The sequence below is a fragment of the Bos taurus genome, chromosome 9, assembly GCF_002263795.3.
Source record: "Bos taurus isolate L1 Dominette 01449 registration number 42190680 breed Hereford chromosome 9, ARS-UCD2.0, whole genome shotgun sequence".
NCBI classification, from domain to species: domain Eukaryota; kingdom Metazoa; phylum Chordata; class Mammalia; order Artiodactyla; family Bovidae; genus Bos; species Bos taurus.
This window is the reverse complement of record NC_037336.1, coordinates 11,561,258-11,576,407: the sequence shown is the minus strand read 5'-3', so window position 1 is coordinate 11,576,407 and position 15,150 is coordinate 11,561,258. Positions and strand designations below refer to the sequence as shown.

At 37.6% G+C, this 15,150-nt stretch overlaps 1 protein-coding gene across 47 annotated transcripts in view; it reads right to left on the bottom strand.

Moving 5' to 3' along the window:
- Nucleotides 1-15,150, bottom strand: part of RIMS1 (regulating synaptic membrane exocytosis 1) — a 249,200-nt gene that overhangs the window by 121,038 nt on the left and 113,012 nt on the right. For 34 of the 47 annotated variants that reach the window (XM_024996896.2, XM_024996898.2, XM_024996900.2 and 31 more), the window contains one exon: nt 5,755-5,867. In XM_024996896.2, coding sequence (XP_024852664.2) covers nt 5,755-5,867 — 113 coding nt within the window. Of the gene's footprint in view, nt 1-5,754; nt 5,868-6,927; nt 7,111-15,150 lie in introns of all 47 variants that reach the window. The other 13 variants (XM_024996894.2, XM_024996895.2, XM_024996902.2 and 10 more) reach the window with 1 other exon arrangement.

The window sequence follows — 15,150 nt, the reverse complement described above, 5'->3', positions numbered from 1 at the left end:
CAAAATAAAACGTTTTCTTTCCTATGGGGCAGGTGAACCTACAATCCGACTCAAAAGAAATTTCTTGAATTTGCTTATATCTTTTCCAGGTTGCCCACGCTTTTCATGGCTAAGCTGTGGCTCCCTTAAATCCCAGGAGAGAAATGCAGCATCCTGGACTGCTCTCTGCCTTACTGGTTGCATTTGGAAACAAGTCTCTTCGATTGTTTTCAGTCACATGGTACATCCCATGAAACTTATCTACATCCCATGTCCCAGGAAGACTTGGAAGAATGATGACACACCTCAGTTAGGACAAAAACGACCTTGTTAAAATGTAACCACCTGACATGCTCTGTAGTGAGGCTGCAGAGGTCCATACTTCCTACACTTGAAGTTGTACAACCCATGAATTTTGCATTGTTTCGATTAGCAAATTAAAGCTTTGGCTAGTAATAATATAGGGGAAGAGCTCTCCAACTGAACAATTATTATACTTATTTTCGGCTAAACGAATGAGGTCATTGACCCATCTCCAATATAACATCTTTTAGCATACTAAAATTTATCTTGCAAGTCTAAATAAATTCTTCTGAATGTAAGCACAAATGCATTGGCCATACCACTGAAACTAAATTTGTATTTCTAATACCTGAATTAAAAATGCAAGATGGCCAGAAATCTATGAAAAATCTAGGGACCAAAGCCTAGCATCTCATAACATCTTGATCTGAATAACATTTTATTTTTATTAATATCTATTCATTGTCTAGTATTTCAGACACTTTGTCAGAATATGTATTATGTGCTAGAATATAAATAAATTTTCATAAACTCAAACTAATATAAATACTTGAATATTACCTCCATTTTCAATCTATGACATTGAGAGATATAACACATACTTCACTGTACTCAAAGTTAGGAGTAAACTTGGGATTTGTGCCTATTAAAATAGAATGCAATCAAGTATAGAGGAAGGAGGTCCAAAGTGGGAGATGGGCTTGTAATCTATGTCACATCACCAGGGTGGATGGGTAAATCTCTGAACCTCTCTCAATCTGAGCTTTATCTTTCATAAAAGGTCCTCTCAGGACTAACTTTTAGAGTTACTGGGAACAATAATTACATCATCAAGCTACAAATAGGGAGCAAAGGTACTTTTGTTAAATTATATAATCTTTTAGCATTGCTAATATTATTTCTTTAAGCTGAAATCTCATATTCAAATATTTAACTATCAAGCTAATAGTCACATCTAATAAGATGGCACGTGAGAGTGGGTTGACGTCTGCATCTACATGAGATTCAAGTACAAAGACCAAATATCACATGTGATTCGAAGGGCAGGGCAGGTCAGCAAGGTGGCAAAACAGCAGGATAAATGGTTTCCCTCGAGTGTCCCTCAAGAAGGAAGAACTGATGGATGTTCTAACCCTCCTGGGGCCAAGAGGAGCAGGAATTCTGGCAGCCACTTTCCAATGCATGACTGCAGGGGCCAAATATTCCATAAGGTTAGAAGGAAAACCTAGGGATTTTCTACTCCTTTGCATCATAGACAGTAACCATTGAACCCTGTATCTATGAGTGCAAGGGAATGCAAAAAACATAAAATAAATATGCTACTCATTTCTAAAGATAACTGCTTTCTAGTTGTCAGTATCAAAAATTAAATTTTGAAGCAAAGCTACTTTTAATTTTAATCCTCTCTTCTTTGACGTGAACTGCTCACAATACAAAACAATTGACACCAAATGCCCTACAAAATCAATGCAGGCAAAAAAGCTATCCGTTAAATAATGTAGCTCATACATAACTCATATACTATGAGAGAAAAGAAACAATATTCAATTGTTAAAAAGTTACGTTAATATTTACCTTTTGTGGATGAGTTATATTTTTCTTGTTCTTCAATGAATTAAATGCACATAATGATGGAAACAAAAGAAAGAAATCAGCAAATTTATAGTTAGACATGGAAATGTGAATCAACACAATGGTATGAATAATAAAAATATGTAACATATAATGTGATATGACAAACTTTAATGACAAACCATGAAGAAGTCTCAAACATGGCACTAAAATCAATCAAAGAAAGAATGAATGCAACAATTTAAAGATTTTAAATAAAAGCATAAACATTGGGAAATTAATATATTTAGAATTTGAAAAAGTATATTTTGTGTTACTTTTCTTGCCTTTGAAGAATTGCACAATATTTCAGCACCGACTTAACTAAGACATTTTAATCTTAATATATCGTGACAGTTTATTATAAATGTACTTAAAAGCATATTTAATATTCCAAAACTAACATTTTAATTTCAAAAATGATAGCCTTTCAGATAATTTAAAATATTATATAATAAATGAAAACATAAATTCCATTTTTTGGTAGGTCGTAGGCATTTTCTTTTCACTGGGGAAAGTATTCTAGAACATTTTCCACCTGGAAAAAAATATATTCTACTTCAAGTAATCCTTTCCTCCTTCTCAAATTAATTATATTAAACTATTTCAAAGTGAAATGTTCTCTGGAGATTATATTTCTCACACATTTCTTATGCATTTATCTACCTCCTTGTTGGCACATCCATTACTGAGAAACAATGGCCTATCTAGATATTTTGAAGGGGTGTGCCATTAATGTTAGGTACCAGAATAGCAGAACAATAACAACAACAAAATAATTGGCACATTGTGTCAGTTTATGAGTGATCTTTAAATAGGTCTTCTTAAAAAAAAAAAAAAAAAAAAAACCTATGCTGCACACACACATACAAAATCACTTGGTTGGCTTCAGAAAACCATCCATTTTAATGCAACTGATTATCTTGCTTTTCTGTCTCATACTGCCTTGGGTTACATTGGAATACAACATTGGAATATACCCAGAGTTTCCTGAAAGCCTCTGCTCTCAATTATCACATACCTTTAGAGTTACCTAAATGTTAAGGCTACTTTTTCAGCTACTTTATCTCAAAATCTGTATCATAACCACAACTGTGCTTCCTCCCTAACTGTAACATAATCAGATTCCATGTAGAAAATAGGCTAGCATTCCTAATTTTTAAAAGAAATTTTAAAATACATTTTTAGAAGTTTAAGTAAATGTGTTTTTTCACATGATGTTAGCCATATATATATATACAGTTTTCACTGTACAAAGAGAGAATGGTAGAACTGAATTACAATGAAGAAAATAAGCATCCAAGCAATCTACATATCCTAAACACAATAATGCAGATAATTATATCCAGAAATTATGCATGAATACAATTATAAGTTCATCAAGAAGTTATAGCACTATTCAGGAATCTAAATCATTTGAAATATTCACTCTTACCAACCAATTGTCAACTCAGTTCTTTTAATAAAATACAATTATCCTTTGTTAAAATTTTTTTTTAAGTAAAAATAAACATAAAATGAGACTGGAAAGAAGGAAGTCAAATACGGTAGGGCCTTCATTGATTGTAAATAAACTGCATTTGGCATTAGTCTTCACAGAACACAGATGTAAATTTTAACATATAATATTAAAGAAAAAAATGACATGATTATATCGCCTTAAGAACATCAATGAACTCCATCTTCAGTAAAATGAGCTAAATTCTATTGAGCCCATGAATAAAATTAGATGTTGATTTTTAAAAACATATTCTAGGAAATACAAAGATGTCATGTGAACTCTTCAGTTTGAAATAGATCCATAATAAGACGAAGGTGGGCAGTATCATCATTTACCAATGTCCTGAAGCACATAGTAACATCATATAGTAAATCAGATCCATTTTAATTATAGAATACACAGATAAAATAGTACATGCTTGTTATATTTTTAAAAGGTTGTATCTATACGACTCTTGATGAGCTTTAGGAACCTCAAATAGCAAGTGGCTAGGAATATATTTGTGATATTAACTATCAAAATAACTCCACCAATTTCATTCTCAGTCAGTCCTTTCTTCCCACCTCAATTCAATCCTTACAAATTGGTGATTTCTCTGAAAGACAACTGTGAATACGAATATCATAAAGCAGTAATGTTGATTGACATTAACAACCAAACATGAGTTTAAAAAAAACACACAAAGTCTAGCATACATTCCATCTTATTTTGTAGAAGCAAGTCTTATTTCTATAGATTAATAAAACTATAATCTCACTATATGAGAGTTATATTCAATACCCTCATATGCTTTTGAATCTTAAGTGTTTTAGCAACTGGAGGAAATGCAAAGAATTTTAGGAACACATGATTTTTGGATATCAATCTTTAGCACACTATGGCCAGTAGTGAGTTTGCGGCTAGCTGAACACCAGAACCTGTAGTTCTTTTGGTTGTGCAACAGGAGTCCGTGACTGGGTAATTTAAACAAACACCACATTTTTTAAGATAAATTTTAAGACAATTTCATTTAGACTATAGCTAATTACAGCCTTAATAACAATAATTATGAATTATCTTCTCAAAATGTTCCCAAATAAGAGAAAGTTTGTTAAAGACATGAATTGAGAATTCCCATGAATTAATTGCTATTTTAGAAAAGAAAGTCAGAGTTTCACGTAGCCTTTTATTTTTCTGATTAGCTAAATGAATAAGCTTATAATGACCCTGAATATTAAAGCACGGCATATCAACAGGACGCATGATTTTTAAAAAAGAATACAAATTCAGAATTTATTGTAGCAATATTTTTGTCAATAAGATGACACTTCTTAAAATCTACACTAATTTTCTTATAACCAAGTATTCTGTGTACAAACTGTCATATCAGTCTTTGCAAACACATATTTATCTTTTTTGACCACTAATATTTCAATGATACATTCATCAAAGTGCTTTGAGTGAGTAGAACACATATTCAGCAATATAGAAGGAAATATACAAGTTTTACATCAACAACAACCAACACTGTTGAAAAAAATATTCAAAATGTTAACCTTTCAGTTTTTCACAGGGATGAAGATTTTTAATACATGTTTTAAATATAAGTCCACTGTATTCACATTACAACCCCAAATTAAACATTATTTCACTAATTTGTTTAAGAAATTTATGATAACATTTACTGATAACATATCATTTCACTTACTGAGAAATGGGAAGGCACTTTGAGTCACATGAAGAAATCTGACTCTTTCAACTGTGTTTAACTCTTGGCCAGGTAGCTTAGTGAATTTAATTTCCAGGAAAATATATCCCCCATTCCCACCCCCTTTCTATCTAGAAGATAAAAACAATGGGTATATGCTTAAAATAAGGGAAATTTAAGTGATGTTAACTGTTTAAAAACACTAAAATGTGTTTTCTAAGTCAGTTTTTCATCAGACATATGAAAAATACGAGCTATTGCAAGTAAGTTAAAATGAAAAAACACTAGCAAAGCCTTTAATACGATTGTTTCATTTAAAAATATTTTAAAAATAAGGTTAAATAAGTCTTCCTTTAACACCAAAAATACCGTATTGTACTGAGGTCTTTAAAGTTTTATTTTTTTTTCTTGGTACCGTTGGAAGAAGTATCTCTAAGGGCTCGTTTTTTTCTTTTAACCGACCATCTAAAATTTATTCATTCACTCACTCAGCAAAAACAGCACCGAGGCACCAATTGTTATAACCAGGTGCTGGGAATAAAGATCTAGGTAACTTGAGTTCTTAGGATTCATCCGACTACATGCAACCAGAATATGATTCTGTTAACAGAAGGCATATATAAAGAGGGGTTTCTCGAACCCAGGCTTTTGGCCAGGCTCCCTCTGTGGATACCTTGTTCTATGCTGCCGCTTCGCACGGGCACCTGCGGGAGCTGCCTGCCCCTGCGGCTGCTGAAGGCGGCGTCCATGGGCGGGGACCGGGTGGGGCTCGCCTGCCGGTGCGTCCTGCGGAGGGAGACAGAGAGGGACAAGTCACAAGATGAAACCCCGGAGGGCCCGACAAAAATCCCTTACTTCTTCCTGCTACTATGAAAAGAGACATAAAACCCCTACGTGGGCCTTTCGAAGTAAAATCAAATTATCTAACATGATGTGCATAAAATGACTATGACCAAAAAAGGGGCTAAAAGAGAAAGGAAGCTTTCGGCCACAGACAGTGTTGCAGGATGAATTCCTGAACCGGGCAGAACTGAACACACTTCTTTTCATAAACTGTGTATGAAGCTGTGACTTGCTGTTCAGGTATCCATTTTCGGTAGTACTGGACGGAATGTATGTACTCACAGCCTCTGAATCTTAACAACGTGTGTCAATTATTTAAGAAAGGCTGTTAGACTGCTACAATTAAATCCATATAAGTGACGAGAGTAGTTATAGCTACAGACTTTTGTAAGCTACCATTCACTTGCAATTTATTTTTAAATAGGAAAAGTCTGAAAAGATATGTATAAAAAGAACCTTGGGCACATGCTATGAAATATCCTGGGGAACAGATCAAAATTACAAATATAAATTTAAGAAGCGTGCAGACACATTACTACTGTACCGGAGTAAGCTGACCTCTATCTGTTGTTATTCAAACTTTTTTTTTTTTATACTTAAGAACTTTAAAGCACTCTCAGAATTTTGTAAACAAAGATGAAAGACTTTTTTTTCCTTCTAATTCCTCTTATACATTTTAAAGCAAATATACATTTAATTCCAGGCAATTTCTTATAAAGAATTTCACATAATTTAAAAAAAAAGTATATATGAATATGCCACAAACAGATGGAAGGACGTAACACAGGCAAGTTCAGTTTTCAGTGATGGCTAGTTGGCAGGAAGTATAGAAGAGAAGGTCACCAGCACAGTGAAGGCAGATGCAGGCAAGGGTGGAAGTGGAGGGGTTTAAGTGTCACAAAGAAAGGATCAAGAGCTATGGTGCCGTAATGAGTGACAGTGGCGAGAGCTCAGGAAGGCACAACACCACAGCGACACCTGGAGGCAGACACTGAACAGCGACCTTGTCAGGAGCGGAGAAGGTGGCGCGGACCCTCCGGGGGCAAGGTGGTGCATAGAGCAGAGTGTTCTGACACTAGGGTGCTCGCTCGAGCGGGAGCGAGCGGGATGTTTCCCCCTAAGGACTGGCTGATCAGTCGCTCTCGCGGCTGCGTATCCCCTTCTAGAAAGACATGGTGGGAGAACCCTAAAACATTAGGGTCAGAAAAGATCTTCAGTCAGCAGGTCACATCCACTTTGATACCAGCACATCTGTCCAAGGAAAACCTGGTTACTCGTACAAGACAGTGATTTTTAAAACCCAGGAGCAAACCCATCACAACGTTACTGAACGGGACTTCACATCAAACCGACGCGTTATTGGGAACGTGCACGCCCAGCGGTCCTGAGAGGACCCATCTGGGTTCCTCCAGGGAGACAAGCCTTCAAGGCCCACAGGGCCGAGACTTCGGACTCTTGTGTCTTACTGAGCTGATCTCTGGTGCCTGGAACACAGCAGCACAGAGACCAAGACTTCAGTAAAGAGATTAGGGCTGCACGAGTGAGCACCATCAGGACAATGAACCGGGGGAAACTTGAAGCACTTGCCTTCAAAAAGGAGCAATACACTCAGCACATTCTCAATGTTCATAATTGTACTCTGCAATAGGAAGTTCCTACCAAACAGCAAAGGGAAGCTGTCTTCTGAGGTTAATTTAAATAGATCAACAAATTAAAATGATATAAGGTAGAGAATTCTTTGCTTTTGAGCTGACTAAATGCGAGTGGCTGATATATGGATAAAAACACATCCTCTCATGCATAAAAGTATCAGAAAGGATATTTGTCCATATATTGACAGCTGTTTTAATATAATGTTCAAAATTATTCTGAAGCCAATTTCTAAATTAAGGATTAAGAATTAAAAACTGATGTTTACATGTGAATAGATGTATGTATATATTATATATATACTTCTTTAAAACATGTACATTTTTGCTTTATCATTTTTTGTATTTTAAATAAAGTGCACATTTAAAATACCTAATCTGTATTATTTTTCATAGTCACAGAAGCCAAGAAATAACACTTCATCCTTTTGAAAATAATGCTGTAATATTCAACTAAGTAATTTAAAGTGGTGAGTTAAGAATCCATACTGATCACTACAGGAAGTAGTGATACATTAATTACCAAGTGCTTTATTCAGCTTTCATTTGGATTGACAATATTTCTCTTAAATAGAATATCTTCTGCAGCTGTGATTATATTGATTCAGGGTATATCCTCTATTTTCAAACAATAAAATGGGAAAATGTCAGATTTTAGAGCATAAAAAGGTACAGCTTGGGTATCTGATGTGCATTTAACCTTTTTGAGCTCTGGATTAATGATGCATCAGACCCTAAGGCATATCCAGAAACCTGGATGGTCATTTTGATTTCTGAGTTAATGGAGGAAAGCCCTGGCATCATGTATCAAAACTGTTCATTCATTCTGGATTGACTTCTCACATGAACTCAGCTCTATATAATTAACTTACATGGGAAGGATCAAGGTATGATCAAGTCCTTTCCAATGATAAATAATGAGTTTTTATCTATTATTCTTTAAAAGTCATTATCATGAGAATAAAATTCAACACTCCCTTGTACAAAATACACTTTAATGTGGTCTGAAAGTTTAATATAGTTTTTACCCTAGTCCAAATTTCACAGATCTTGCAATTTCACTAAAATCTTGCTTCATTTCTTAATGCAATTCATAAATTAAAAGAACTTCCTAAATGCAACCTGAAACATAAATAAATTATATGAGTCTATACGGCCACAAAGTAAATGACAAAAATATAAAAAGCACAGTTTGCTGGTGGTCCAGTGGTGAAGACTTTGCATTTCCACTGAAGGGGGCATGGTTTCAATTCCTGGTTGGGGAACTAAGAGCTCCCATGCCTTGAGACATAGTCAAATATCTATCTATCTATTTAATTTGCCACTTATTTTGTATAAATATAGAAAAGTAATTTCAGGGGCAAATAAGTGCAAATTCATTTCTCGATGAATGTTACACAGATCCTCCCAAGCCACGAGCTTTCAGGGCCCAAGAATAGTGTGCCCTGTTGGGGGTTAATTACTTAGCCCAGGGCTGTTTTTCCTTTGAAACCAATCACAAGTCCCTCAGGAACAAAACAGCTTCTGATCCCCCCCACCCCCTGCCATCAATAACTAGTATGGAAGCACTGACTCTGAGGAGGAGTGGAAACTGTTCCGCCTGAGGATAAAGGAGGCTGGATCACAGGAGCGAGGCAGAGGGGAGTGACAAGGTAAGGGCTAGAGAGAGACGGGCCAGGCTTTGGAGAAAGAGATGGTGAAGCCAAGTTTGTTTCATAGGAGAGGAAGGAGGGTGAATCAGGAAATTCTGAGGTCCAGGAGTGAGATGGGAGGAAATCCAGACTTCTCCATGAAATGGGATGTGCTGAGAAAGTATCCGAGGGAAAGAGACTGGCAAGGAGCAGGACAGAGGATGGACAGGGAGTGAATGATGGAGAAGGAGGGTGATGGGAGCTAGTGTTCCTCACCAGGCATCCACGTGGTGCCGTCTGCATATGCCAGGCTCCAGCGTGTCTGTCTGTGTACATGCGTGTGCTGTGGTGTACATATCACATACATACACGTGTCCTTTTTTTGCGTTCTCACAACAGCTCTTCAAAGTATTATCATTCCTATGTTATAGATGGGAAAACTGGGGGCTTGTAGTGTGAATTGCAAAAAGACAAATAACTAGCTTGATTAAGGCAGGACCCACAGAGTATATGAAGCGCCAACACTGCTCTCTTTTCTGCCTTTGAGACAGGGCTGGCTTCTATTATCATGAGATGAAACATGGTAATATCGATGTATTGTTCATCTTGCAAAACAAAACATAAATGCATGTCCAGTAACAGATTGTTTGACAAGATTTCATAGAATTCTATTTTGAGAGTTTATAGGAACAAAATATATGGAAAATGGTATTTAATGAACATCAACTCTGCTTCATATGTCTACACATAACATACTATTGAAATAATAATAGTGAGGGTTCTAGAACAAAATATGAATTCAATCTAGCTACAACTCCAGTTCACCGTCTCCAAACGAGTTTCTAAATATTTACTGCTGAGTTCAACCCCTGCCTACTCTCTTCACTTAAGACTAGTGTTCCTGAACTAAAGTTAATATTTCCCCACCAAAATCTTAGCTTGTTAGACATTTCTGTTGCTGCAAGGAGACTTGCAGTACGTTGCTTCTATTGCTGCTTAAAAGTAGAGTCCTTTTTAAAAAAAATTACTTGTTAAAGGATAGACATGCATGAGGTACTTAAGGTCACCATGGTTCCTCCCGTGGTGACTGCCTTTTTCAGGAGCACCAGCACAGCAGAAAATGAATGTGTACGCAATTCTATACCAACCCTGACCAAACACCCCCGAGTCAGGATTCAGAAAGCAGGTTCCACAGGAAGAAAAGTCCCCAGAGCAGGACATGCAGCAGTGCTAACAGTCCGCAAAGCTCAACACACATGAGGGTGAAAAGATACACATTTATTTACTAAGGAGCTTCCTCACAGGGTCTGAAGCTGTACTTCAATGGTTAGGCATGTAAGTCAGAAATCAGTTCTGCCTTTCTTCTATCTAGAAATGGTTATCATAGCTTTCAAAACATTTTATTACACAGCTATTCCTGAAAAGGTCACTTTTTTTGAGGCCAACAAAGGGCCTTAAAAATTATGATCGTCACACAGCAAATTCTGCCTGAGGCCAAGATGGGTCTGTGCTGGGGCTCCTCTGGGGAGCCATCAATTCCTGAGGCCAAGAATCAGTGTCCAGAGCATTCATACTGTGGCCTCACTCACCTGTAGCTGAACATCAACTTAGAAGGTATCGTCAAAAGAAATGAGTGCTAACATAAACCTAGAGAATCCAGGCCAATTCTTCTATTGTAATGAGCTATTCATCAATTCCCTTGAAAGCTAAGCGTGTGACTTACACTCTAATAAATATCAATGAGGAGCTTTAATTATAATCAAACAAATTCAAATACCTAACAGGCTTGAGTTTTCTACATGAAACCTACAAGTAAAGTAAGTAATGGAAAGAGTAATATGAATATGGCCCTTAGACTTCCCTGGTGGCTCAGACGGTAAAACGTCTGTCTACAATGCGGGAGACCTGGGTTCGATCCTTGGGTTGGGAAGATCCCCTGGAGAAGGAAATGGCAATCCACTCCAGTACTATTGCCTGGAAAATCCCATGGACAGAGGAGCCTGGTAGGCTACAGTCCATGGGGTTGCAAAGAGTCAGACACAACTGAGCGACTCTTCTTCTTCTTGAGCAAACATTTGAGACTAGGGGGAATGGAATCCCTTCTCTTCTTACTGGAGGGAAGATTTGTGATTATCCACACACATGTGGTGGCTCAGAATGTAAAGAATCTGCCTGCAGTGCAGGACACCCAGGTTTGATCCCTGGGTTGGGAAGATCCCCTGGAGAAAGAAATGGCAACCCACTTCAGTATTCTTGCCTGGAGAATTACATGGACAGAGGACCCTGGAGGGCTACAGTTCATGGGTTGCAAAGAGTTGGACACGACTGAGTGACTAACAACAACGACACACGTGTTCAGTGTTGCCAGGCATGACACTCAAATATCCCTCATCTGGAGGAAAACACGGTCAGTTGACTCTAGAATCATCTGACATTTTGTAAAACCGTATCTTACTGTCAAAAAAACCTTGTTCATTGATTCTGGAAAATGACACATGGTAGATATTTAACTAGTAATTGTTAAATGAATTAAAAAGGCCTCAATGGAATATAATGAATATGTAACTTGAGGAAAATTTTTAATCTTGTGAAAATAAATGGGAAGAACTTAAGTAATTTACAACCTGGCAAAGAGACTGTATTATAATTAGATTTATTGAGAGTAAAGAAAATGCAAACAGTTACACAATCAGTATTTTCATTACATTCTTCTCATCTATCATCTATCTAGCTAGCTAGCCATGTATCTATTTCTGTCTGTCCACCTATGTATGAATGGGTGCTTGTATGCATGTATGTATGTACACATGCTGTTGTTCAGTCCCTAAGTTGTGTCCAACTCTTTGTGACCCCATAGACCGCAGCACGCCAGGCTTCCCTGTCTTCACTATCTTCCTGAGTTTGCTCAAACTCATGTTCATTGCGCCCATGATGCCATTCAATCATCTCACCCTCTGTGGCCCCCTTCTCCTCCTGCCCTCAATATTTCCTAGCATCAGGATCTTTCTCAATGAGCGAGCCAGTTATTCTCATCAGGTGGCCAAAGCATTGACCAACAAAGTATTGAGCGAAAAACACTCTCACTTTTTCAGGAAATCTTGGTTTCTACTAGGCCATTATGGCAAACTAGGAATTCTGCAATGGAAAGCAATCCCTTCTGAATTATCCTGATATACTCACTTGCTGCTGCTGTGCTCTATGTAAGTTCTGAGTCTGAAATTTCAAAGTTGCCTACTGAAGGTATTTTCTAGGGTTTTTTGGGGAGGAGAAAAAGTGGAAAATTCACTTTAAATTTTATAAAGTGAGCGTCATCATCAGTCCTTCCAATGAATATTCAGGGATGATTTCCTTTAGGATTGACTTGTCTGAACTCCTGGTAGTCCAAGGGACTCCCAAGAGTATTTTCTAGCACAATTCAAAAGCATCAATTCTTCAGCACTCAGCCTTCTCTATGGTTAAACTCTAACATCCATATATGAACCTTGTCAGCAAAGTGACATCTCTGCTTTTCAATATACTGTCTAGATCTGTCATAGCTTTTCTTCCAAGGAGCAAGCATCTTTTAATTTCATGGATGAACTCACAATCTGCAATGATTTTGGAGCCCAAGAAAATAAAATCTGTCACTGTTTCCACTGTTTCCCCATCTATTCGCCATGAAGTGATGGGACCGGATGTCATGATCTTAGTTTCCTGAATGGTGAGTTTTAAGCCAGCTTTTTCACTCTCCTTTTTCACTCTCATCAAGAGGCTCTTTTATTCCTCTTCATTTTCTGCCACTAAAGCAATATCATCAGAATGTTTGTGGTTGTTGATATTTCTTCCAGAAATCTTGATTCCAGTTTGTGATTCATCCATCCCTGCATTTTACATGATGTACTCTGCATATAAGTTAAATAAGCAGGGTGACTACAGCCTTGACATACTCCTTTCCCAATTTGGAACCAGTCTGTTAGTCCACATTTGGTCCTAACTGTTGCTTCATTATCTGCATACAGGTTCCTCTGGAAGCAGGTATGGTTTCCACAGACTGTTGTGATTAAGACAGTTAAAGGCTTTAGTGCAGTCAATGAAACAGACTTTTTTTTTGTGGGGGGGGATTTCCTTTCTTTTTCTATGATCCAATGGATGTTGGCAATTTGATCTCTGGTTCCTCTGCCATTTCTAAATCCAGCTTATACATCTGGAAGTTCTCAGTTCACGTACTCCCGAAGCCTAGCTTGAAGGATTTTGAGTATTATCTTGCTAGCATGTGAAATGACTGCAACTGTATGGTAGCTTGAACATTATTTGACACTGCCTTTCTTTGGATTTGGAAAGAAAACTGACCTTCTCCAGTCCTATGGCCACTGCTGAGCTTTTCAAATTTGCTTACATATTGAGTGAAGCACTTTAACAGCATCATCTTTTAGGATTTTAAATAGGTCAGCTGGGATTCCATCACATCCACTAACTTTGTTCATGGTAATTCTTCCTCCAACCCACTTGACTTCACACTCCAGGACATCTGGCTCTAGGTGAGTGACCACACCTTTGTGGTTATCTGGATCATTAAGACCTTGTTTGTATAGTTTCTCTGTGTATTCCTGCCACCTCTTCTTAATCTCTTCTGCTTCTGTTAGGTCCTAGCCATTTCTGTCCTTTATTGTGCCCATCTTTGCATGAAATGTTCCCTTAGTATCTCCAATATTCTTAATTTTTTTTTTTCTTTATTTCTCATGTGTTCCCCAACCTGAACCCTCCTCCCTCCTCCCTCCCCACACCATCCCTCTGGGTCGTCCCAGTGCACCAGCCCCAAGCATCCTTGAAGTGATATCTAGTCTTTCCCACTCTACTATTTTCCTCTTTTTTTTCTCTCTCTTTTTGCATTGTTCACTTAAGAAGGCTTCCTTTTCTCTCCTTGCCATTCTCTGCAACTTTGCATTCAGTTGGGTATATCTTTCCCTTTCGCCTTTGCCTTTTACTTCTCTTTTTTCCCTCAGATATTTGTATGGGCTCCTCAGACAACCATTTTGCCTTTTTCCATTTCTGTTTCTTTGGCATGGTTTGGTCACCGCCTCCTGTACAATGTTACAAACCTCCGCCCATGGTTCTTCAGGCACTCCTTCTGTCTTTATCTGTTTATCTATCTGTTTATCTATGTATCTATTTCTCTGTCCATCTGTGTTTTTATGTATGTACATATCTATTGAGGGCCTCCCTGGTGGCTTAGTGGTAAAGAATTTGCCTGCAATGCAGGAGATGACAGTTCAATCTCTGGGTTGAGAAGATCTCCTGGAGAAGAAAATGCAACCCACTCCAGTATTCTTGCCTTGGAAATCCAAGGGACAGAGAAGTCTGACCGACTACAGTCCATGGGATCACAAAGAATGAGACACAACTTAGCAGCTAAACCACCACTATCACCACTACTGGTCTATTTTATCTACCTGTCCATCTATGTAAGTATGTATGTATGTATCTACCTATCTATTTCTATCTCTATAAGATGGGTATGTATCTATTTATTCAGTGTCTCTGCAAAACTGAATTTCTATTCAGCACTTTTTTTGGCTCCTGGGATCCTTGTTCCATTGTAAGTTAAGTTGCCTATATAGTCCAAATCTCCATAGATCATCAGCCAGAAACCAATTCAACCTCCTCTTCACCCACTATGCTTGATGTGACTAATACCTACTCATTTTTCTAACCTCACCTAAGAGGTATTATCCTCTGGAAAGCTTTCCTTTTTTTGTTGCTTGCTACTTTATTCCTTGAATTGGACACACAGTTTGGCACATATTTGTTGACTGCATGGATCACTGAATTGCAGTTTCCCTGTCCACCAAGTTTCCTTCTGTGACAGCCTTGTGGGTGTTTCCCATCTACCCCTGGGTCTTTCAATCCACTTTCCAAAGTGTCGTTCAAGTGATCTACAACTTTGGGACTCAGACCAATCATGTGGAG